Here is a 24684-nt window from a genome sequence, read left to right on the forward strand (position 1 = left end):
GAATGGAGATTTCATAGATGAGAAATATTAAAGGCGCACAACAGGCTGCTTTAATACCTGTAGCATCTTTGACTTATGTGCCATCTTCCCAAATGCAAATTCCCTACTGGTAACAGAGACACACTTTGCCTTTTGGTGCTTTTCTTTCCTGATAGAAAGAGCAAAGACCTGTTTTAACTGGTTGAGGTGGACCGGTAAGACAGTATAAATAACACCTCTGATACTGTGAGGACACACTGACATGCTGGAGTGTCAAGACTCAAGTTTCTTCAAGGCTTGTGTTCAGGGAAGATTATTAGCCTTTGGAAACCTACACAGAACTAATATTTATTACCATTTCTCTTCCTTTTGTCTTTAAGAAGCAGTAGTGCAATTTTGGAAGCCAATTAACTGGTCACTAGTTCTGAAGGAACTTTCAGCATTCAGAGAGCCTTGATCTAAACTCGGATGAGCCACCTACCAAATTTTAGCTGCAAAGAGCAGGTAGAAAGATTACAAAGACTAGCCAATAACTCTGAATTCCAGAATGTGTGGATGAAAATGCTCAGTCTTCTGAGGGTCCAGACCTTTGCATCTGTAAAAAGATTTTGACTGGAAACTAACTGCATGAACGCTTTCATGATTAAGGCATCTACTCAGAAAAGGTAGAAAATTATGTATATTTGAGTTCCTTCTACAAATTCAGTCTTATGACAATGAGATTCAGCTGGTATTTTGCTGGATAAAATAATGACGTGCAAACAAAGTCTGGCAAACTGCATTAAATAAATGAATGGTGACATATGGCTTGGCAGCCTGATACACTCTATTGTTACAGTTGGACTTGTTTCTCTTTTGCATCAATTAGCAAGAAACTGGTATGGTGAAGATGTGCTCTTACTGAGGTGAGACTGTTCTGTTCTTTCTTAAGCACTGCTCAAATTTCATGAGAAGGCCTAAGAAAAAAGTGATTATTTTGTGTTCAACTGCTATTGACGTGAGGACTTCTTTTAATCTACAGATACACCAGGCACACACATACTAAGTATTTCTATTGTCAGAAAGCATTAATACTATTTAAGTTTGGACTTTATTGAGAAACACAGATGGCTGTGTTATGCAAGAAACAGTAGAGAATTATTAGACCAGAAAGACTGTACCATCAAAGCAAAACCATATCACTCTGTCATATTCACTGTGTTTTAGGCAATGATGAACTCGCTTTTCTTTCTTATGCTAGGAAAATACCATGCATTTTCACCTCAACTCATGTTGTTCTTTTCTTATGCCTCAGATGAAAGAGTAGCAAGAGCATTTCAGTTTGGTTGGTCAGTTATTCCCATTAACTTAGAATATCTGTGAAAAATGTCACTGTGACTCTAGAAGTCACATGTAAACTTCATTCTGATCTTACAGGTGTAAAATCATGCCCATCTACAGGGGACCTATTTCTGACTACTCTGATCTTTAATTTTCTGTGTAAGAATTTAAACTAGCTGAAATGTGGACAGTGCTCCAGGGACATAATACAACATAAAAATCAGCAAATGAAATCTTCAAATGAAAATGGATTTTCAACAGTCTGGAAATTACAGTACAAACTATAAAGGCACCTACCTGGCAACAGGTTAGGCAACAATGATGAACATGTGCATATCTACATTTCAATACAACAAACATGTGCAGGTAACTAGAATCTTCACACATTTTCTGCTTTTGAGTTAATTTTCATGTTATATAAAAGCATATGTATAATGAGGAGAAATAACGTCCAAATAACTTTCTGTAGAATACTCTGAACTGCCATTTGTTGAAAACCAAAACAAGCCACCCTCAAACAAGTAAAACTCAACTTTTATAACTAAATTTTTAGTGTAAAGCACAAAATAATCAGTTACCTGTTCCCAACACTGTGGTAAAAGCTCAGCTTCTACACGTGTTGGTCCAACGTGTCGGGCAAATGCCACACACCCAGTCAGTATCATCTGTCTGAAAAAATAAATTTAAAGCTTTAATCTGTTCATGAAGTTCTATAATATAGAATATATTCTGTAAACTAGGAAAAGTAGATGCTGTCAGGCAACAGGTAATTGTCTACAGTCAAAATTTCACACCATACACACTGACTTAAAGGCTAAATCTTGAACTAAAAGCCATGATTGCCCCTGCTCACTGGAAGGGGGTTTGGACTAGATGATCAAGGTCCCTTCCAACCCAAACTATTCTATGATTTTATCTTGCTTTCTACTTAATATACCTTTTCCAGAAACTTGCAGATGCCAAACTCCATGAACTAGACCCCGAGAATCTCAGATTTGGAAATCTGATTTCCTCATGTCTGAGATTGGGAAACTAACTAAATCTATCATTTAATTTTCATTACTGAACATTATGATTCATCATGAAGTAAAAGGATCTAAATTACTTAATACTACCATGCTATCAGTATTTTAGTCAAGTACACATACTGCTTTTATTTAGAAGCATTCGTGAGATTTAATAAAGTGTTCAAAACAAGGAAATTTTTTATGACATGGTTTTATAACATTCTAACATGTAAGTTACTGTCATTTCTCCCAAAATACCGAACTCCACTCTCATCAGAAACCTTCCGAAGCCCATTATGAAGAGGAAGAAATTAATCACAGTAGTATCTACAATCACACAAGTTATCTGTATTTATATTCTTGCATTATTATATCTTGCATTGTTATATTCTTTAACTTTCCTCAAAGTTTGCAAGAAATCACTGTTGTTCCATTTATTTCAAAGGCACCATTTTTTTTATTTTTTTAATAAAATTTTACTTAACTGTAATTTGCGGTATTTTAACTTTTACTTAAGTTTTTACTTCTACTTCTGTTAATGGGATTGGAATGATCTTGACTTTGCATGCAATGCACCAGTTCTATTTACTTTCAGTGTGTACACAAATACTTAATTAGCCAGTTCCAAAGAATACCACATGGACATAAGACACTCTTTTACCACCTCCACAGTAAGACTAGGACATCACTGAGAACTTCTTCATTATTCCTTTGTGGAAAGTAAGATAGGATTTGCATCTGGTTTAGTGTCATGTCTAAGCTCCTAAATATCTACTGCAGCTAATAGTGTGCTCTTAAGGTTGAAAGGCAGAGATTCTGCTGGTTGTTAGACAGTTATATAATACCCATTAAAAAAACAACAACAACAAAAAAAACCCTCAATCACTTTCAGACCCTTTTCAAAGAGCAACAGTCAATTAAAAACAGATTCATTTTTTCCAGCATTCTTTAGGCAAACAGTCAGAGCAATCTCTTTGGTGTTGTGTTTGTTGCTCACCCCCCCACCTCTCCACCACATGCAAAGAACTAGACTTTTGATCAAGGTAAAAAGGTTGGGGGAAACAAGAATGCAGTGACTGGATATGACTCAAGAAATCAACAGCTGATGCATGATAGCAGTATGGAGACAAAAGCTTGTGGTAATTTCAAGTTCTACAACAAACAAAATAGTTACCCAAATGCCTGTCTTTGATTCTACACCCTGCACCTAATCGCAGAACTGGGCAACTGTAACCATATTGAAAGTGTATGGCAACAGCTGGTATTTCAGAGGAAGGGAAGGCTGTAAGGATCTCAACACAGGTCACTGAAACAAAACGCATTAACGCTAAGCTGTTGCAAAAATTGCAGTCTAGGCTGGACAAGGGAAAAATATTTTTGTCTTTACTGCCATAATGACCTCGTTTGTTAACAAGATGCTAGGAATGCTTTTCTCAAAAAGCTCTCACCAGGATATGCATTTATGATCACCTAGGCAAGAACATAAAGTAAATCAGTATGATTTAGCAGAATTGTTTGCTTCATCACTACAGAAACTGAAGCAAAATCAAGACTCAGACTACAGGAAGAAGACGGAAGTCAGAGTAGAACAGATATAATTTAGCACTCCTAAACTCTAGAGGTTTTAGAAATTAACTGCAGGCAATTCAGATCTTCCATTACACAGTTCAAGATTCTTTGGCCACCCCTAAAGATCAAATTAAAAACTTACTAGAGTTTTCCTTAAGTCAGCGAGTTATGAGTGTTCTAAAGGAGGCGACATCATACGACTGATGAAAACTCATACTAGATACACTAAGCTGAACATATTTTAGCTTCTTTTCATCAAGAGTGCTGCTTCAGGGTACATTACTTGGAAATGTTGAAGATTATTCAACAAACAGAACTACATTTTAACCTTGTCCTAAAAGACTTTAACATTAATTGGACTTTTTCATAGCTTCTTAGTGTACAAACTCAACATAATTGTTCCAAAAGATGTTTAAGTAAAGCTAACATGTATTTGTTCCTTTGCTGTATCTGCGTGCATCAAAAAGCCTCCCATGGGCAAGAATTATAATATAGGCTTTCCACATAATTGTTCACATAGTTTACAAACTTATATATTTAAAGTAAAATACTTACTTTAATGGGTTCATTATTAGAATTGAAATGTCATATTTCAGTCTCTCACATTTAACAAATTAAAAAAGTCAACCTGTTATCCACTGCTACCTTAATGTATCACATAGGCCTGTACAGTATAGCAGAAGGTAAACAAATAACATATGCAATAATTAATACCGTTATTCTGGTGACTGAAGCTGAATGTCTCTGCTTACTTCATATCACACAAGGCTGCTAAAATATTATTTAAACTTATTTAGATAAAAAGCAATGATGCATAATAGACTTCCGTGCAAATATATAAAAAACCCAACTGAAATTCTGAATACGTATTTGCTGTCTAACTTTGTATTCAAGATCCATTTTACTTGATGGAATTTTACTTATTCTTCAGTTAGGTGTTATGTCACCTTTAAAACACATTTTGATTTCTATGTGTGTAAATGGTCGTCTTGCAAAATCTCCTATCCCGGAGATTTTGGCAGAATATTCTTCTCAAATTTCTGATGACAATGAGTTATTTTTAGATATAAATCTAGGTCACGACAAAGCAAGAAGAAGGAAACTTCAAGGAAAAATAAGCTTGGCTTTTCTCCTTCATTAGCTGCTGGAAAAGACACACCTAACTGCAGCTAAACAGGCATATGAAAACTACTTGAGAGGCCACCAATACTGTGACAAATTAATTACAAGAGGCTACAAGGAGAGATGTAACTTCCTCCTCCCCTCAACCACAAAATAATTGTAGCTTCTCAATCTGCATGGGACATTTAAAACATTTTAGATAATAGTAGATGCTTCAGAAGCAGATTTCTAATGAGTATGAAGTAAAACGAGGACTATTATCTTTCTGTAATTCCAGTATACATGGTGCCACTGTGCTAACAAGCTGTCTCTATCTATGCATTTTTTTGTCTCCAGAGCCATGTCTTTCAATTGTACCTCATCTCTAAACTTTACAATGGGAACACAATTGATGGATGTAGATACAACAGAATGACACCAGAACACTTCAGAAAATCTTCAAAAGAAATGCTTCCAACCTCTTCCACAATGATTGTTCTGTCTGAAGACAGAACAGAGCAACAATAGATACAGATGCTTGCAAAACACCTCTAATGAAAATAATGGAAGAACCTTAGATCAAATATGAAAAATCCTTCCATAGTTAGAGAAGGAAACATACCAGCTAGGGTACTTACTGTCTTTCAACCTTAAGGATACACTTATCAAGTCAGTACAAAGATGTTAGATTTCCTGAGTACTAAGGAGGAACTATATTTATAAAACAAAAAATATACTTTGTTTCAAAGTCTTAACTAAAACAAAACAAAGCTCTTAACACTTGTCAGAACTAAACCACTGCTTCAGTCTTCTGATTTTTTATTGCCAGCATAGCAGTGAACCACAAGAGGAAAGAATACTACTTTCTCATGCTATTTCTCCCAACTGAATATCATAGTTAAGAGAAGCTGTTTTGATTTCTATATCAACCATTGCTAAAACTTATGATCTTAAAGCTCATTTTAACAAAGCATTTCAGTTTAAACAAAAAAAGGAACTGAAATGTTACACTGCAGCTTAGCAAGAGCATTCTTACATTTCGGTAACTAGAAAGTACAGGTCATAGAAATGGAAAGTCCTTAAGTCCACATAAATTTGTCAACACTGTACCAGCAAAATATCAGCTTAAGTGAAACTTGGTTAAAATTGTCCAATAATATCCAGTTCCTATTAGTTCTGCTCCTTTGACAAAGAAAAACAAGTTCCTTCTTATCCCGCAACACACAAACGCAAACACACCTTTGCTCATCATCTGGTCGTTTGATCAAATTGAACAGTATGTGTAGAAGCTGATCTCTCTCTTTGGGCTCAGGATGGAGGCAGGCTGTACACAGTATGAGTGGGATCAATTCCTAAAAAATTGTGGGTAGGGGAGAACCAAACAAAGTAAAAACGCTTTGGGCATATACTCATTAATGGCAAAAGAAACTAAGAAGATAAATCTAGACACATAGTATCAGAACATTAAGAGAAGGTGTTTCTAGAGTCTTGATCTCTTATTAAGTGACCTGAAAAAAGTGAAGGTCTACAAAAGTTAGAATTATTTTCCTGCTAGGAAAGACGAGGGGAGAACCAGCACATAAAAGAAAAGCTCTGCAAAGATCACAATTAACAAATGCAGGTCACCTGTAACCAGAATTAGAGAATAATCATGGTTTAAATTGTCTTCACTACCTACTGAACTAAAGCAAGCTTCACATATATCTATGGAATAAAGTTCCTATGGAAAAAGCTACTTGTGATAGCATGGAGTTAAAGATTAAAATTTCTAATTAAGCATGTACACAGTTTTGTGCACAAGTTTGAATAAGCACTGAGAAACATACACTGGTAAAGGTGGCATTAAATATCCTCTATTTTATGTTGACTGAGAACAATGCGATTTTATTTAAAGATCTGCTGTTGTTGGTTTTGTGTTTTCTTTTTGTTTGTTTTTTAATGAAGCAGCAATATCTGAAGCTGAATCTTTTTTTTTTTTTTTTTTAGAGCAATTCAATTCCCTGAAGGAGCAAACTACCAGGAAACTACTATGTAAAACATTAACTGAAAGAAAATACAAGGCTGTTCACAATGATGAAGACCTCCTCTCCTTTCTAAACACACCTTCAAAGCTCATGGTATTCATTCCCAGCAGAAACAAATGTTTCTGGAACATTAACTGGAAGTCCCTTTCCTCAACTTTTTTTGAGGTGAGCCTTTGCTTAGAAATCGTGTAGTTTCCGAATTCAGTTAAATATTTTAGGGACAGAAACATCACACTGGGAGGTTAGGAGGAAAGAACAAGACAAATCTAGGTGTCTGCAAACAAAACATGGGCAAGTAATTCGGAGACTTCCTCTTCCACCTGCACATGTGGCAAACTTTTTGTGAATTAATAAACTGTGACAATCAAGTAGATGAAAGTGGGAAACACTCCTGAAGTTACTAGGAAAGATCATATGAAACCTGGAAAAACCTGTAATTATTTGTAATAACTTCGCAGGGAGGTGACAATTTCTTCTTGCAGGTATTCAAAGTGACCTATTCATGATGTTCTTGACAGTAGGCCCATGAAACGAGGTGGACATGTGGAAACAGCATTAAAGACACCCTCACTGCTCAACCTGTAATTTCCTAAACAGCAAGTGCTATTTATTTTAAATATAGAACAACACTCTATTTTAGAGCAGTGCCTAAGCTAGCCAACTCCTGATAAGCTTTATGTTTTCATTTTACAAGGATTCTACTCAGCGCACTATTTTTCTCCCCTGTACATCCTAATGTGCATTTTAACATTCTGGGAGATATCTTGGCAATATTTAACCCAATTATGATACAGATTAGGAATTTATAATGAGATGGAGGAATGAATGTGGAAAAACCCTAACTACCACTTAAAAAATCTGAAAGTACAGAAGGAAAAATAATCAATAAATTTCAACAGTTTGGACTTATCTATTTCTCAGTATTTTGAGATCTATCTGAAATCTCCATTAAGTTTGCATTATCCAACTGCTCTTGCAATTATTCTTACAAAGAGTTTAAAATAAAAAAGAATTACCCCATGAAATTGGACATGCCTATTTTTTATGGTCTGGGTTTTTTGTTTCATCTGTTGAAATCACCACACTGACTTCATTTTCCCAGTATGCTTGAGTACCTAGTCAGAAATCATAACAGCTTACTCAGAATTACTACTAGATTTTTGAAACAGTGCCTTTCAAATTGAAGGAAGTTAAAGTTGTCTTTTCCCAGCTGAGTCTTAATGAAAGGAAAACACGTCTGAATATTCACCTCAGTACTACTGCCTTGTGTGTGAAAGGCTAATGAATAACCTAACACAATTGACAGGGGGCATATACAAGGCTGGTTCTTTACCTTGCAGAAAGCTGGTTATTATAGCTGATGGAATTAGCTGTATTTTCTTCTCCATTGGTCACATTCTTTCATGCATACTATGGGAGAAGTGAATGTTCTCTGCATCGCTGCATCAGTGCTTCTACAGTTCCTTCTATTAAGGGGAGTGGAGAAACAGTGAGAAGTCTTAACAGTGTTTTATGCGCTCCCTACAGACTTAATGGACAGGAAGGTAAAAGTGGAGGGAAAAGGGACTTTCTGTGGGACAAGAACAATTATACTGATCTCAGAGATGGAGAAAACAAGTCAACTGAAGTCTCTTAAAGGCGTAAAAGCGGACAGACTTTTCTTGGGATGTTCAGGATTATTAAGAACCAAAAAAAACAACCTACAGGCAGGCTCGAGCTCATTCTTTCCTCTTACCATGCCTTAGATGTAACTTGTTCAATAAACCTCAGATTTTTTTCAATTCTCAAAACCAGCAGAAAAGTGCTGTAGGAAGTGGTAGTTTTCCAATAAGACACAATAATATTAGCATTTGGCTATTTAAATTCAAGAGGAAAGTAAATAACATTGTTATGGAGACTGTATGTAATTATTAATTATCAAGAAGAGAACTTCCAGTGATATTTGAAACACTGCCTTCCTTGGGAAGGAATACCACTTCTGCTGACAATCGTAAAGCAAGAATGCTAAGTTTTTAAAAAGCCAACAACCCTCCATTTAATTTGAATCCTTCCTAAATGTTCTGTACCACTTTTCCCCTTTTGTTTCTTACTTAGGAAAACTGATTAGTTCATGCTGATGTTAGTTGACACTACCAGGAGGAGTGACTTTCAGAACTGCAACACTGTTTTCCCACTAGATGCCAACCAGACTGCCACTGTAACCTCATTAGCATTTGCAACTTGATTAAATAAAGCACTGTGTGTCAGAGGTCTCACCTCTGCCACTGATAAGGCAAATTAGTATCTAAGGTAGTTTATATCTGTGAGCTACCCAGATGTAGAACTGGGAGAAGAAATTTGTTTATACTGTGACACAAGCTACATAGAGATGAGCAATGGACAATCATAGAATCAACTAGGCTGGAAAAGACCTTTAAGATCACCAAGTCCAACCATTACCCCAGGATTGCAAAGTCCACCACTAAACCATATCACTGAAGGCCTCATCTACATGGTTTCTGAACACTTCCAGGGATGGTAATACTACCACTTCCCTCTGAAAACTGATACTACAAAGCTGACCTAATGTATTGCATAGAACTTAAATGGCCCATCTGTTCTACTTCTGTGCAAATATCCACCTATATCTCTCCAAAGAGACAATTTTTTTTCCACCATAGTACCTTTGAACAACTTCTCCCTAACTTAAAAAAAAAACCATGTTCTGTTACCTTTGAAAAGGATTCATTATTTGAGTTGATTCAATTCTCAATAAAGACAGTATTTACATGGGCATATGTAAATGAGCAGCTATTCATTATGGTCAAAAGGTGGCTTTGTAATGGTTACTTCAATAGCTTAAGATAGCCATCTTTATCATTATTTCAAATATTAATCTTTATTTCAAATATGGCAAACAGGTGACAATTTAATATATAAACTAGGACACAGTTATGATTGATTTTGCAAATGCATGCCCTTTTAATGTTCTCCATGTAAAAATTATTCTGTAACATAGCTTCTGACAACAAGTAAATTAAATAAATAATCTGCAGCAACTGAAATAGCTGCAGGTATTAACACTTTACTGATACGGAGTATCTTGTGCGAGAACGTATCTGAAGTTTAGAATTCATCCTTTTAATTCTAAAATGAAAAAAGTATTTAATCGCAAGATTAACATGACTCAGAACTTTGTGCTACTCAATCATATTAAGATTACAACTCTAATCACATTTCATAGGATCAGCCTACTATTCCAGGATCCAATTAAGCCTTTCATTGAACCCCAAAGGGGTGATTTTACATAAGAATCAATGTAGATATTGGTGCGGAAAAAAAAACTGTACTTCTTTGTTTGTATCTACTATTTATTTGGAAAGCTCCCTATAACAGCACTGTGATAAAACTAGTAACAATTGGCAATACAATTTAAACATTAAACTCCTTGCATCTATAAATCATATTATGCTTAAAGACATGGTGTTGAAGTCAGCTTTCAGACTAGAAATGGAAAGGATACTCTACGAGGTTAAGCTATTTCATTCTAAGAAAATTACATTAGCCCCTCACATCCAGAGAAGGGAACTAAAGGACCTAAATTAAAAAATGGTTATGCCATTGTTTCGTGTGCCTGGGGCACCTCTACCCCTCCTCCCCCCCAGAAAAAAAGCCCCCTGAGCCAAAACCAACAACCCAACTACATGAGAAAGAGAACCAGCAAACCTGCTGTGGTCAACACTATCCCTGTTTTTCAGAAACACAATCTACAGAAGCCTACCACAACCTAAGTTTTACAGAGCAACACAAAGTATTTTAATTGTTCATTTAAGTTTTTCCATTCTCTCCTATTCTGTGAAATAGAAACAGCCTTTTAGAAGATACTGATGGCTGACAATTTTCATGCCCAGAAACTCAAACTTGTAGACCTTTATCCATATACAACCAGAATGACATCTGCTTGACACAGCCACTGGAAACAGCCAATGCCAAGCTCTGATGCAGCATTCTTCTACATTTTTTAACAAAGCCAGTATTTTATGGCTTTTAAAATGTAAGACCGAGATGAAAATCTGCAGTAAGATAGATATTCAGCTGTACCATGCTTTAAGAAATAGCTACCTATGAAAAATGTCAGAGAATAAAAGTGCCTCAGTGATGTCTATGTGTAAATACTACATGTTAACATGAACAAGTTTAAATCTACAGCATTGCTTGCTGTCAAGAATGCCACCCATTCAGAGTTTGTAGATTCAGCATTCTTTGCTTCAGCTTTAAATAGAAATAAAAGCAAACTTCTATTCTTAACATTTTGAGCTCTATGTAAGTTACAGTTTCTCAGTGTGTGTGTATATATATATATATATATAAATCAGTGGTGTAATTTAGTAAACCATTACTGTTGTGATTTTGCTAAGTTTGCATAACACAAATGAAAGTTACACAAACTAACTCTGGAATAAAAGGTGGGATGAAAGGCAAGGAAAAGTGTTTCCTGATAAAGAGTAACAAAAACTTGATATTAAACCAGCAAGTTTACTCTAGCCCAAACTCTGCTAAAAGACTACATACTGCAGAGTGTGGAAATTGTACATACAAACAACATTACTTTGTTACCTGCCAAAAAAGATATTAGTTTTTTACATCTTATACAAGGTGAGAAATCAGTATTGCTAAAATTTTAAAAGACTGATTTCCTCTAATTAGAGTTTAGTTTTAAAGGAATCATTTTATGGTATACATCTTGAGAAATGGAAGGTGGCTGATTTTATTTTTTAAATCTTAAATGTGTTTTAAGTGGTAAAAACACAAATGAGGATCCAGATTCCAATGCAGATGAAATTCTATGATCAAGCTGCTCATATGCAGGAAGTGTTATCACAGACTGCACACGCAGCCAAATGGGTGTTGGTTTGTTTTTCTTTTTGAAGAGTTATAGTAAGTTTTTAGCATTTTCTTACTGTTCATTCCAGTTACTATTTGGCTTGCAGTATCTCCTTTGTTTGCGATTATATTCACATACCAATCTAAACATTGACACACACATTCTCAAGCAGTTAGAATAATCCAGACACTTAGACAAAACCAAAATTCTATTTATATGTTGATAACTGGAATTTGAATGACTACAAATTGCTTTCAGGCAATTATCCTATATTAGGCATTATCGATTTGACCCAATTGAACTGCCCTGCCAGAAACTACTAAAATGATCTCCTCAGCTGCCCTATTCAATACTGTGGTTTTCCTTCTTTGTTATCTTCCACTGGAACCTAAACTACAGACACTGAAGTACAATGAAAGCTGCAGCAATACATAAAAATAACGGAGAATTTCAGAGATGCATAAGTAATTCTGACACTAACCAAATCACTCAGGTATCAACTGTAATATTTACCAGACCACTTATAATCAAATCAGGCAGGCTGTTATTAACCTTAAGCAGGTTAAAAGCATTGCTGAAATGGCTTCTGAATCTCTGGTAAAAGACAATACCTACTGAGAGAGCGTCAACCTCCACAAGCCCAGTTTCTCCAAATTGAAAATGTATAGCACAAGTATAGATTTCAGCTTAAGATTTTGCAACTAATTTCAACACAATGAATACTTAAAGAACAAAGACAGGTACTTTAGGGAGTCATCACAAAACTGTCTTTAATTCTCATGTCTAACACTGACAGTGTACAATCTTAAATACTACCACAGTATCTTTTCAGAGCAGATGGGCTATCACTTTGCATTATAGAGTGAACCTGTTAGGTATCTTTCTCAAGTCAGTGATCGTTTGTTGTATTTTTACATAACTTCTCTGCAAAATTGTGCCAAGACTCTTTCACAATAAGGTTGGTTTTGGAAGAGACATGCTCTTAGGCTAGCTTTTGTAATAAGGATATTAATAAATATTAACAGATGGTTTACCCGAGTTTTCCTTCAAATTCCACAACTACATCTGAAAGAACATTACAATAGTTATAGCAATGGATGGGTAACTGAGAAAGTTATTTTTAAAGCAAATTTCAATTCTCAAAACATTAAAAGCATCCCATGAAATCCAGTTACACAATTCTCACTTGTGGCTTTTTCAGTCAAATTGAAACAGATGATTCGTTTAAGGCAAAAATACATGTAATCAAAAGCAACTTCAACTGTAAAATAAATGAAATAGGAAATACTTTTGGTAGCCTAAAAGGTCACAAAAATACTAAATGCATTATATATATTATGCTACAAAGCTGTGAAAAGAAGCCAAAATACCACATCCTGTCAAGCAGAGGGAAAGGAATAAAACAGAAATTAAGCACTGATCCAGGAACATTTACAGAATTATTCTGAGAGACTATTAACAGAATCACTTCCAGAACACCCAGTTCATACTCCCAGCCTCTCAGAAAAATTCCACCTTTTTATAAAGTTTGAGATTTTCAAAATGTGGTACATGTTGAACTCACCATAACGACTGCTGATAATTACCTGCATGCTATAAAATTTTAAATTATTGGATCAGTACAAATTTCTTGAGGATTTTTCAAAGCCTTCAAATGAATTTATGCAAAACACACTACTAAGTCTACCATACTGTAGGTCCCTTCAACAAGGACTAAAACTTACTCAACAAGCTATGCCACTTCAAACCTTTTATTTCAGTGTCAACTATGAGGCTGCTGAATTTTTGATTGATACATTTTCTAATTTTTAATTTTTACACAGTTGCTAATGTGCAATATTGACAACAAAGCAACACAGAATGTCTTTCTTTTTCCCCCCATCTTCAGTCACAGTCTTCCCTTTCTACAGTACATAGTATGAATACACCATCTTCATTTATATCAGAATATACATTTTCATAATTTTACTTAGCTTTGTTACAAATTTAAGGAAAATGTGTAAGCAAGATGGCTAATTTTCTTATGAAGGGGTGTTTTTGATGAATGTGGGGCTTCTAGAAACAGATGGTAAAATAATTTTTTGTTGAAGTGCCTAGTGCTGCAAAAGAACCTGTAAATTAATCCTTATTAAAACAAAATTTAATGTTTAAACTTATATTCTCTGCTCTTCGTAACACACATTAACCATGGTTGTCTCTAACAAAATCTCTTGTGCAACCACAAAAAGATGGACCTACAGTAACAGGCTTGCTGAATGCTAATGGGTGCCTTAAGCAAAGGAAGAAAATATTAGGATACCATGCAGGTTTAACTGAACTCACCTGACAGAGATGTAAAACCATTCTCTAGGAGCAGAGATGCATGCACAAAAGTAAGAATATGATTGCAAGTAACAGAGTTCATGAAATTAGACACAAGATCTTCAAAATGAATGAGAAAACATATGGGTAAAAACAAGAAGTAAAATTTCAGGGTTCCTCACCTCTCGCTTTGCAAGCAGCACATTAGGAACAATATGAGGCAGGCAGCGTCCCAACATTAACATGACACTTTTTTCACTGTCTGCAATCCGAGATACCTAGAAAACCAAGTTGTTTGTTTGTGTTGTTTTAAATGAAGCACAGGAATAGAAAAGCAACATTTCAAAAGAGTAATAGGAATTGCAGCAGGCTGATCACTTACAAGAAAATACTTATTTTACTCACACACATTAAGCCACAAGTTTGACCTGGCAGTACCAACAAAAGCATGAAACCACTCATACACACTCAAAGCTTCCCAGTAATTACACATCACTAGGTTTCATGTTTAATCTAAAATCTAAAAGCATATCCTTATTTCTTAAGTTTCATGCACATAAACTAATCTCTCCATCTATGTTAACAGATCTCTCCATCTATGTTAATAGATCCTGTTTCAAAGCAATTACTGCTTAACTATTGCTGCCATGCAGAACAATGCATCTTCCAGTTTATGTCAACTGGGAAATTTACCTCTGATCCCAAACGACTGTCTGCTGACATCCGACAAAACGACAGTAGTGCCTGATGGAAAGCTGGTGACAATTTCCTAAAATATTGTCAAAAAGGGAGGGGAAATCATAAATCAGAGAGGTGACTGAACAACTCCTTTCACTCTGGTTTAACCAGCTAGGTTAAATGACATTCAGAAAACGTTTTAAGTGAAGCACACCACAGAAGTTTTTCTTGAAAATTATCTTTAACTTTTAGGATGTTTAGTTTGTAGCAACGAAAGAAGTGGGTATCCCAATTAAGAAGTTACTTTCAGTTCCAAAAAATTTAACATCTTTCAAGCCACTGCACAGACATAAATAGGACTAAAGCATGAAGAAGAGGAAGCTTTAGCAGTACAAGAGGAAGTATACAATTATGCAAACAGAGAAGGGGCAGGCAGAAATCACAAGAAACCGTATTCTTGCTTAATGCTCCAATTCCGAACATTGCATAAAACCATCTGAGTAGTCAGTCACTTACAAGCCTCAGGATTAAATAGTGATTGCTCAACTGCCACTCTGGGATATAAATGTTGGATTCAAATATATAGTGATAACCTCAAAACTAAATTGCTACCTGATCCCTGATGTCAATGTGTATCTACAGAACTACTGCCTCTCAGCCATGCACAGCACCAGCCAACACAGCCAAGCTACTCAAAGCCTTAAAGCATACACATAAAACCCTAATAAGTGTTTCAAAACAACCTTGTCACAGGAGGATAACTTGGCAGAAACATACCTCAGAAAGCAATTACTGGATTGACCATTACATAAAACAGGCAAGCAGCAGCACCAGCAGCATTCTATTCTTCCCAGTAATGACAACTCCCTGTGCCTTATCTGAGGCCTGTATATACATGCTAATCTAACACTGTCTCATCCACTATGCTTGAAGAGGAAAAAGAACATGTGTCTTCCAAAACATTCAGAGAAAGCATCTAACCCTGTATCATCATGTACTGTTTGAGTCCTCTAATGACACTTTATGAGTTTGAGGACAGGAATAGGCAATTCCTATTTCTCAGGTGTAAAGTGGTTAGCACTTTTCAACTCTTAAAAATGCTATTTTGTACATGTGAGCACACAAAATCCTACACCCATGCAATTATGCATATGGACACATTTTTTATCTAACACACTGTTTATTAGAAATACATCATCATTCACTCTTTTCTAGAAAAAAAAAAGGCAGATTAAGAATCCGTGTTCCTACTTAAAACTGTTTAAACGAATCCACATGGACACAGATACATACAAAGTAATTTTTGTCTTTTATTTACAAAATCTGATATATAAGAATTTATTACTTCCATTCAAGTTTCTTTCTTGACAATACAGGGTTTTAAAACATGTTTTAAATTTTAATGAGTTTGTTTTAATTCCAGTCAGATTGGTCTTTTGCTAGGGCTCACTTTTAAAAAGTTACTAAATGACTTAGATGGCAACAAATTGTAGAGGACCTCTGTTTAAGAATGCCCTAGACCTTATTCTGTAACAGTATTCTTGAACGACAGATTTACAGTCTCTATTCAAGGCTTTTAGGTTTATCTACACTGGGAGAACAGGAGCAAGTGTTGCAAAGCAGCAACTTGATGTTAAGAGAGTGGCAAGGCATTGGCCAGTCTTTTGTCGGGGCTCTCCTTCACCTTGGTGTTTGTTCTGCCGAACCTCAGATCTTTCCCCACTTGAAATTTTAATTACATCCTACACAAGCACAAAGTTCTATCCCCATTTTGCAGAGACTGAAAACTATGACGGTATGTTGCTGTATTTCACTTGGGGTTCATTAACAGCAAGCTCTGGGCAGGATGGATCCCATTCAGTTGCTGGCTATATTTAGAATCAAGAAAGCTTCTCCTCGAAGAAGTCTAGTAAAATCCTTGAGGGCTACACTGGACAGAAATTCTGATAAACTCAGGTCTCCTGCACACAAGCCAGGGGAGAGTCTTTTCAAAGGCTAATAGATGCCACTAGTGAAGATTTTAAAGTATAAGAAAATCTGATGAATATGAAATGCAAGCACACTATTCTGTGTAACACTAGAACAAAAGACTCCATTTACTGAAAAAGGTAGAAGCGACTGCTATATACAGAAAACACCTTGTTATTGGTGCAAACCACCAAACACCTTAGATGAGCTGAATAAATACATGTGGTATGGTCTACTTAAACTCCTGCTAGTGCTTCCTACTGCAATCTGTTAGATGGCATTTTTCCAATGATGGCCACATCCTCATTCATGGGCATGCACACACAGCTGCTGAGCGCAGGCACACAAAGCAGGCACACTTGCTCTTCTATCCTCTCCTCCCATCTGGGCAAAATTTCTGCCAAGAATCCACTCCCCAGCTACAGTAGCAACAATCTTGCCTTTTAGATAGAGTCTTAGCTTTTAATGCCTCTCAATACTTTCTGAATAAATTATAGTAATTGTCTTCTATAAATAACCACCCTTGGACTGATATAAATATCCAGCACTTCCAACATGCTACTTCTCCCACAGATCTCAAAATACTTAGACAGCTCTTACTGCAAAAAATGACCACATTGTTAAAAACCAAGTGCATAATTCCAGAAGAAAATGTAGTGATATCTATCTATAAAACACTGTATCAGGTATAGCTTCCGTTGACCCTTCACTAACATGTTAAGCCCAAAACTCAGTACAAAAATAGCTACGCATGCATTAATTTATTTCTGAAGTGAACTGCATTTGAGGGGACTTCTGAAGTTAACCCAGTCGTGACTCAAGGATTTATTCGACCACTTTAAAAATAAATCCATGTGCAGTTATATTTGTGAGTGACAAAACAAATTCTGTTTTTCTAGACTACTGTGTTAAATCCCAGAGATACTCACAGTTCCTTCCTCACTCAAGCGATCTCATCCTATTTTGATACTCATCCTCACTATCTCTAAACCATCAATCTAACATTCATGCATTTAATGCCTCCCAGAATTCCCAATTACTCTGAGCAAAAAGAAACTTGCTGCAAGCCACAGATGAAAGTAGGCAGACAAGTTTATTTTGCAAGAAAAGTAAATTACTAGCAGGGGTAAGCAATTACTTTGTTTCTTATCCCCCATCTTGCCACGTCTATTGATTTTCCATCTGCACAGAATATCACACAGATTTCTACTCGGTATTTTCAGATAGAAGGTAACTCTAGAAACATATTACTGTACCAACACCTGTAAAAGAACACCAAGGTTAACTGGCAAAATACAAAGCAGAATGGGTACCTGCTCCCCAGGGAACAGCAAAAGACCAACCATGAGGTGAGCTACTTGGGCAACTCTGTCCGCAACAGTAATTTTCGAAGTTCTACATACCCTCACTAGGTTTCTGCTTTGTATTACTCCTGATGGCTATACAATGGTCTATCTATGATTCTACCTATTATTAAATGAACATGTGTCATGGTTCCCCTCTTCACTATAATGCTTGAAAAGACTGTGTAGATTGGAGAGGCTTTCTCAAGAACACTCGAACACACAAACCCAGTCTCCATGTAATAACATGAATACCGTATTTTAATTTAAAGAATCATAGCAGTCCAATGAAGACTTGCCCCAAATTCAAAACTCAGAAAGCAGAATTATTAAAAAAAATACATAATTTTAATAATCTGATTATTAAGAAGTCAAATCATACAGGTCTTAGAGTACCCAAAGAGTTATACAAATCAACATAGGAAAAATAAAAAAAACCTCCCAACCACTCTTCATGCAGAAAAGAAGAGGTTTCATTATGAAATTAACAGTTAAAAGAGAATGGAGATACCCTGTCTTTCCATTCACCACCTTGAATTTAGGTTTTCTTTTTTGTTGTTGCAAGATACAGGACTGGTTTTAGAAACAAGCAGGAGGTGAAAAGAAACCCTTAAACTTAAAAATACAGGTCTATCAAAGGTACTGCCTCCTAAAAAGATTAGGAATAATATTAAAATATTAGCACTGTACCCTAACAGTAAGTCTTTCACTTTGAAACACAAATGGTCTAAAAATTCTGCAGAATTTTACTGTCAGAAAAATATCTACTTTACAAGAACTTTTAATTAAAGCATTCCAGTTTAAAACTTATCACTAACCTATTAGGTTTATCAAAGTGGACTGCAGCTTTTGTTGATGAAGCACAAGAGGACAGTTTCTCTGTTTCTTTACAGGGCACAGAATTTAGTGTTTCATCTTTAGAAGTCCTTGAATCCACTGCAGCTGATAAAGAAAGGCTTGTGTCCTCAGTGTTTCCATGCTTACTGTCATTCTCAGAGCTCCTGATATCCAAGTACCGTCCATTGTCCTCTGAGACTGTGAGAGGCACTTGTTTTAAAGAAGGATGGGGAGCTACACCATAAACTGTTGACACCGCATAGTTTTCATTCTTGAGAAAGTCTATTTCGCTAAAGAAAGGAAAAGCAAAAAATTAAATGGTTGTGTAGCTTTCACAAGAAGGTTGTTAAAATCACAAGACTGAAGCACAGAAATCAAGCCAACATAGGGAAGAGCTCTCTCTTCAATTCCATTAAGCTCAGAAATTCCTTTGATACAAATGTTATATCACACAAGCTGTTCAAATTAGCACCTATTCAACTGAGTTCTTTGGTCAATAATTAGTAGAAGGAATAATGTTGCCCTCTGAGTGGATCAATGAACTAAGCAAATAACAATAGTGTTATCTGCTTCTGACTGAAATCTGAGCACTAAGATACAAGCTGTCACAAGACAGAACTTTGTCTTGGATATAAAACTTAAAATACTACAGTGGTGAATTATCCCACCTGACTTTGATACAAGTCAATAAAGGCACTTAAAAATTATACACTTGCCCACGTGTTGTACTGGTGCATCTCATAAGAGGAATGGTATTTTATAGCTTAGAATCCTATGTTTTGACCAAACTTTTAAAGTCTATTTTGTTGCTGTTAAAGACACTTTCATTGCTACTTTCTTGCTCTGTATGAAGAAAAACTGTGTTGAAAATAAGTCATTAAAATAATACTACAGTGTGTACAGCTCACTAACACTAAGGAGTGAAATAAAGCTAACTTAAGAGTTAAGTGACACAAAACACAACAGAACTGATTCTGTTTTCAAGGAAATCAAGAAGTTGCACTGAAAGAACAAAACTGATTACAAAATTAAATAATGTAGCTAATAAAAGGGAAATAAGTCAGTCTGAAATCTCTTTTTCTAAATCAAATCCCATGTATTTGGAAGAAATATCCCATGTATTTGGAAAAATTTGGAAGAAGGAAAGACTGCCCTGCTCCGAAGAACTCCTAGTAATTTTTTAAGCATAAGTAAATTGTAAGTTTTCATATATGTGCTAGAAAAAAGACCGAGAAGTTATTCCAACATTTTACAGCAGTCGAGCATATTTATAAATACATACCTCTCAAGTCTTTGGATTTGTTCCATCAAAGACCATTTCTCATTGTTTAACACACTAATTTGATCTTCTAATTTTTGCACTATTAAACATTGCTAAATACAAGATAGAAACAAAAGAGTTTAGTCCAATGAAGCTTAGCAGTACTGCAAACAGCTGAAAAATTTCTTCTGTACAATCTCTTACTTCTATGGACTGAGGTGTTGTTTCAAACACAGGGATGTTCCCAAGTACAGGAGTAGCAGCCTCTAACTCATCATCTTCTACACCAACTGATACATCCACCACATCTTTCGCAGTAATATGATGGTTTCCAAAGTCACGATAAAGTTGTAACAGGTCTGGAGGTTTTGGAATGTTCAATCCTACATCATCCCAAAGTTCAAAATCCTTCAAAGGAATAAAAGAAACTGAAGTATACCATACACTTCCTTTTATTTTTGTTTCTTTTCCTCATCACAGTGCAGGTCACACAACAGCAAAATAGTCACTCTGAGATTGCACTGTAGTAAAGCAGATGAAAGCTTAAATCAGACATCAAGTAACAAAAGTAGAAAAAGGAGCCATTTCATGACCTAAGGCAATTTCATCCTAAAGGCAGCTCTAGCCAATGTACTAACGACAGGACCTCTCAAAACCACATAGCTCACAATCTTTTTTTTTTTTTTTTAATCTAGGATATGAACACTTTTTACAATCAGATATAACATCACCAAATTCTAGCAAAAGCCGGTGCAGCTGTTAAAAGGCTTTCTACAGATAGCAGCATAGTTTTGTTCCCTGTATCATTCACAAGTATAGGTGTATTTTTCCAGAAGCAGACAGTCAAACCACTCTATAAATAGGGTACATATTCTCAGTGTAATTTAGACATGACTATTAATTGTGTAGAGGTGTAAACAATACTAGGGCCTCCTGCCTCAGACTAGCATTGATGTCCTTTCTTTTCTCACTGACATGTTACCATCTCATTACTACATGATTATTCCATATCTATTAATAAATAAGCATATGTACTATTATACAGGAGTTACGATGGTCTCTAATGACATTAAATTTCAATTACTTTTTTTTACAACTTTTTCCCTACTGTTTGTAGTTTTCATAGTATTTTTCCATAGACCTATTTGAAGAAAGGTTATTTTCCTGACAGAATTATGTGAATAATCTAGGAAAAAATGTGCATTCTGTATGTTAAGTATGTTTAATATGTAGCTTTCCTAGGTTTTTTCTTGATTTTCTCCCAACATAAACCAGTTTCATCAAGTTTCATTTATCCTTACATAAAAAGGATAAATGATTGATCTTTTATCTTCTTGGGGCTGTATCCTCACAAGTATTTGTGTGAAACCTAGCAGTGTCAAACTCAAATCTTAAGTGGGTGGTCCAGAAATCTTATTTAACAACCCAGTGTCCTTATGGATTAGGATAGGAATTGTAGGAAAAATACAGGAGGACCAGTTATATATAGAACTGGTTGAAATTTAGTATTATTGAGTTCAACATTTAATTCTTCTGGCAATATTCCAGTTTTGTGCTGAATATATATTGGGTGTTGATGCTGCTGGGTGTTTTGTTCACTCAGTAACAGTCAAGATGTGATCAGGAACTTCCCCATGAAATGCAAGTCAAAGGAGACATAAAACTCATCATCTTAAGAAAACCACATCAAAGCACAGCTATGTTTGGAAATATCTAATATAAAACCTTATTACTGAGAGATTCCCCAAGATTGTATTCAAAGCCACAGTATGACTAAGTACACACATGCACATATGTATGCCCAGGAGACAACAATAAGTGAGTATATCGTATATCCTGCACAACTGAGAAAGATTTGAGGAAAAGATTATGTTTAAAATTTTACTACACCCAGATCCCTGAGTTTAACTGAAAGGAAGTCCCCATCAGAATCCAGGAAAGCGTGTAAGTAGCTATAACTCACAGTATTTTTCTTCATGTTTTTCTTCCTTTAAAGAATACATGTATTCTGCCTCCCTCCAATTTGAGAAAATACTCCTCCAAGTTCTGTGTTTTCAAACTAGGCTTCCTACATGAAAATGCTAACTAACTTATTTGAACTTTTTTCATACTTGTATGAATGAAAGGAACTTACATGCACAAGACATATTATTTAACTTCATCTGAGTTTATGGCAAGATCAGAATACGGAAAGCATGCATGTAAAAACACCACAAGAAAATCCTTACCTGATCATGATTTTCATCTGAAAATGTTATTGATGTAAGCTTGTAACTATTCTTCAATAAAAATTCATTAACTAGGAAGTTTAGAGCTCTTTTCTCAAGAGGTCTGATTGGCTCCTGCAAAAAACCAACAAAACAATACACTACATACTCGGCTCATCTTTCTCCCAACTACATAAGTGTATCTGTCTTGTAAAGTCCATGCAAAGCTCAGTTATCACCAGCCACCTACCTGAATTTCAGGACTTGATTTATAATTTTTTCGTTCCTGCAAAGGAACTTCATTTTCTGGGGAAGGAAAAAAAAGTAACTAGATTTTACTCTTTCACACAGGATAAGCTCAGCTACTTCTACGTTGTTCGAAGTAGAGACTTAAGAAAAGGTTTATGTACACCACCTGCAGCCTGAGTCAGGTTGGCTCGGAGGGCCTGTATGGTCTCCTTGGCTTTCCGCAGTTCAAACTCCAGGACTGGACAGGGATTTGGATTAAACACACACAGGCATCCAACCAAGGCAAGGGAAACAAAAATAAAATATAAAAAGCAAGGATGGGTGTGAAAAAAAATATACAGTTTGTATTAACAGAAAGCATGCAATCTTCATGGAACTTATGAACACATGCAGCAGAGTTGGTCTGAAAGCAAACTGGTGAACATTTTCCATAGTTTCATTGGACTTAAGTTAGCTAGATCGAAATTTCAAGCTGTCTGACAAGGACTCGCTGTAAGGTTTTGGGGTCTTCCCCCCTCTCCCCTCCACCCCCCCACCCCCCACTTTTGCATTTTCTTTTGCTTGCTTTTCACTGCTTATTCTGGGAAATAATTGTTACTCCTTTCCCATTCTTACAATCAGCTGATACTTCCAAACGTTTTGACTTCTAGGGACAAGAGGAGTATGAGGGCAAACAGAGGACAGATATAAACGAAGCAAATACATGCTGGCAGCAGAGGAAGCTGTCTCCATGTAGCAAAGCTTAAAACATAAAGTGAATGTACTCTCCCATTAAGACTACGGGGTTTTTTATTTGAAAATGAAATTACACACAGAAATTTTAGTAGTTTAAATGGCAGAACTGGAAACATACTTTATTTTACTACTAAGAATAACTTTGTTTTAAGCATAAACCTAAAAATAGTGGAGTTTTAGGAATAACCTAGAGTTGATTAAGATTTTGAATTTAATTGAATACATTAAGAGAAGCACAAGACAAAAGAAAAAAAAAAGGCAAAATATGCAGCTTTCCTACAGTACTTGGAGAAGCTTGAAACAAAACATTCTTTGCTCCATTATTCTTAAAAGTTTCTAGTGATTCTAGACTATACAACATTTTCAGTGATCTAGAGTCAACTTTAGAGACTCAAAAATATGTAATTCTAGTTGCTATTATTACCTGCTCCACCTCCCAGTCCCCTTGGCCACTGCTCTATTTTTCTCATATTCTAACATTTCCTCCAAAAAAGGGCCAGTAGTGGCTTGTTTGCACTGAAACTTCTCATGTTTTGATGTTGAGGTAATATGCATACCGCAGCTTTAAATTTTAAAACCCTGTACCTTTGCAAGACATACAGTAAATGTTCTTTTTATACCCATTTAAGGTTAGAGCATCTAACGGAACCTATATAAGAATCTATCAGATAATTACATGCATTTCATTAATGCTCAGATTACTCACACTTAAACTAGAATTACCAGAAAGGATTCTCACACTTAACTAGGAGAGATGAGCAGAGAACAGCTACCATACTGAAGTGTTAAACTAAAAATGTTGTAGCTGCTTTTAATAAGAAAATATTAATGAGATTTTTAATCACTGCCTGCAAATGAATTAACATGGCATTTTGACATATTTATACAGAGGACAATGCATGGCAGAAGCACTGCATTGGCTCTTGCTTATAAGAAACGCTACTGAAGACTGCCAATAGAACTGTTTCCTCTTTTGAACATCTGCTAAGAATCTTTTGATAATTAGCACACATGGAAAAAAAGATTCACTCAGTTTGCATTTACCCATAAAAACTGAAGGAATAACTACCGTACACCACATTTGCTACATGAAAGTAACTTGTTTGATGCACAGAATTTTACTGCAGCAATACAAAAGCACAACTGAGGATACGATGAATAAAATATGTAAAAAAGCTCTCTAGTATTCAGCAATGCTGATCTGCAAATACTTCTGTGCAACAAAGTTAGAAAACGCTCTT

The 24684-nt window shown here is 35.7% G+C and overlaps 1 protein-coding gene across 6 annotated transcripts in view; it reads right to left on the bottom strand.

Annotated features, from left to right (window-relative positions):
- RELCH (RAB11 binding and LisH domain, coiled-coil and HEAT repeat containing) overlaps positions 1-24684 on the bottom strand; it is a 74707-nt gene that overhangs the window by 27506 nt on the left and 22517 nt on the right. For 4 of the 6 annotated variants that reach the window (XR_008970916.1, XM_057399401.1, XM_057399400.1 and 1 more), the window contains exons 3-12: positions 22875-22946; positions 22710-22765; positions 22481-22594; positions 20457-20660; positions 20274-20365; positions 18973-19281; positions 14859-14934; positions 14348-14443; positions 6216-6328; positions 1878-1968 (exon numbers count right to left, since the gene is read on the bottom strand). Coding sequence is in view for 5 of the 6 variants with exons in the window: in XM_057399401.1 (XP_057255384.1) it covers positions 1878-1968; positions 6216-6328; positions 14348-14443; positions 14859-14934; positions 18973-19281; positions 20274-20365; positions 20457-20660; positions 22481-22594; positions 22710-22765; positions 22875-22946 (1223 nt within the window). In the remaining variant the exon portion in view is untranslated. Of the gene's footprint in view, positions 1-1877; positions 1969-6215; positions 6329-14347; positions 14444-14858; positions 14935-18972; positions 19282-20273; positions 20366-20456; positions 20661-22480; positions 22595-22709; positions 22766-22874; positions 22947-24684 lie in introns of those variants that run through there. The other 2 variants (XM_057399402.1, XM_057399404.1) reach the window with 2 other exon arrangements.

The sequence above is a fragment of the Pezoporus wallicus genome, unplaced genomic scaffold, assembly GCF_028554395.1.
Source record: "Pezoporus wallicus isolate ANWC-B61680 ecotype Strahan unplaced genomic scaffold, APGP_CSIRO_Pwel_v1 contig_818, whole genome shotgun sequence".
NCBI classification, from domain to species: Eukaryota; Metazoa; Chordata; class Aves; order Psittaciformes; family Psittacidae; genus Pezoporus; species Pezoporus wallicus.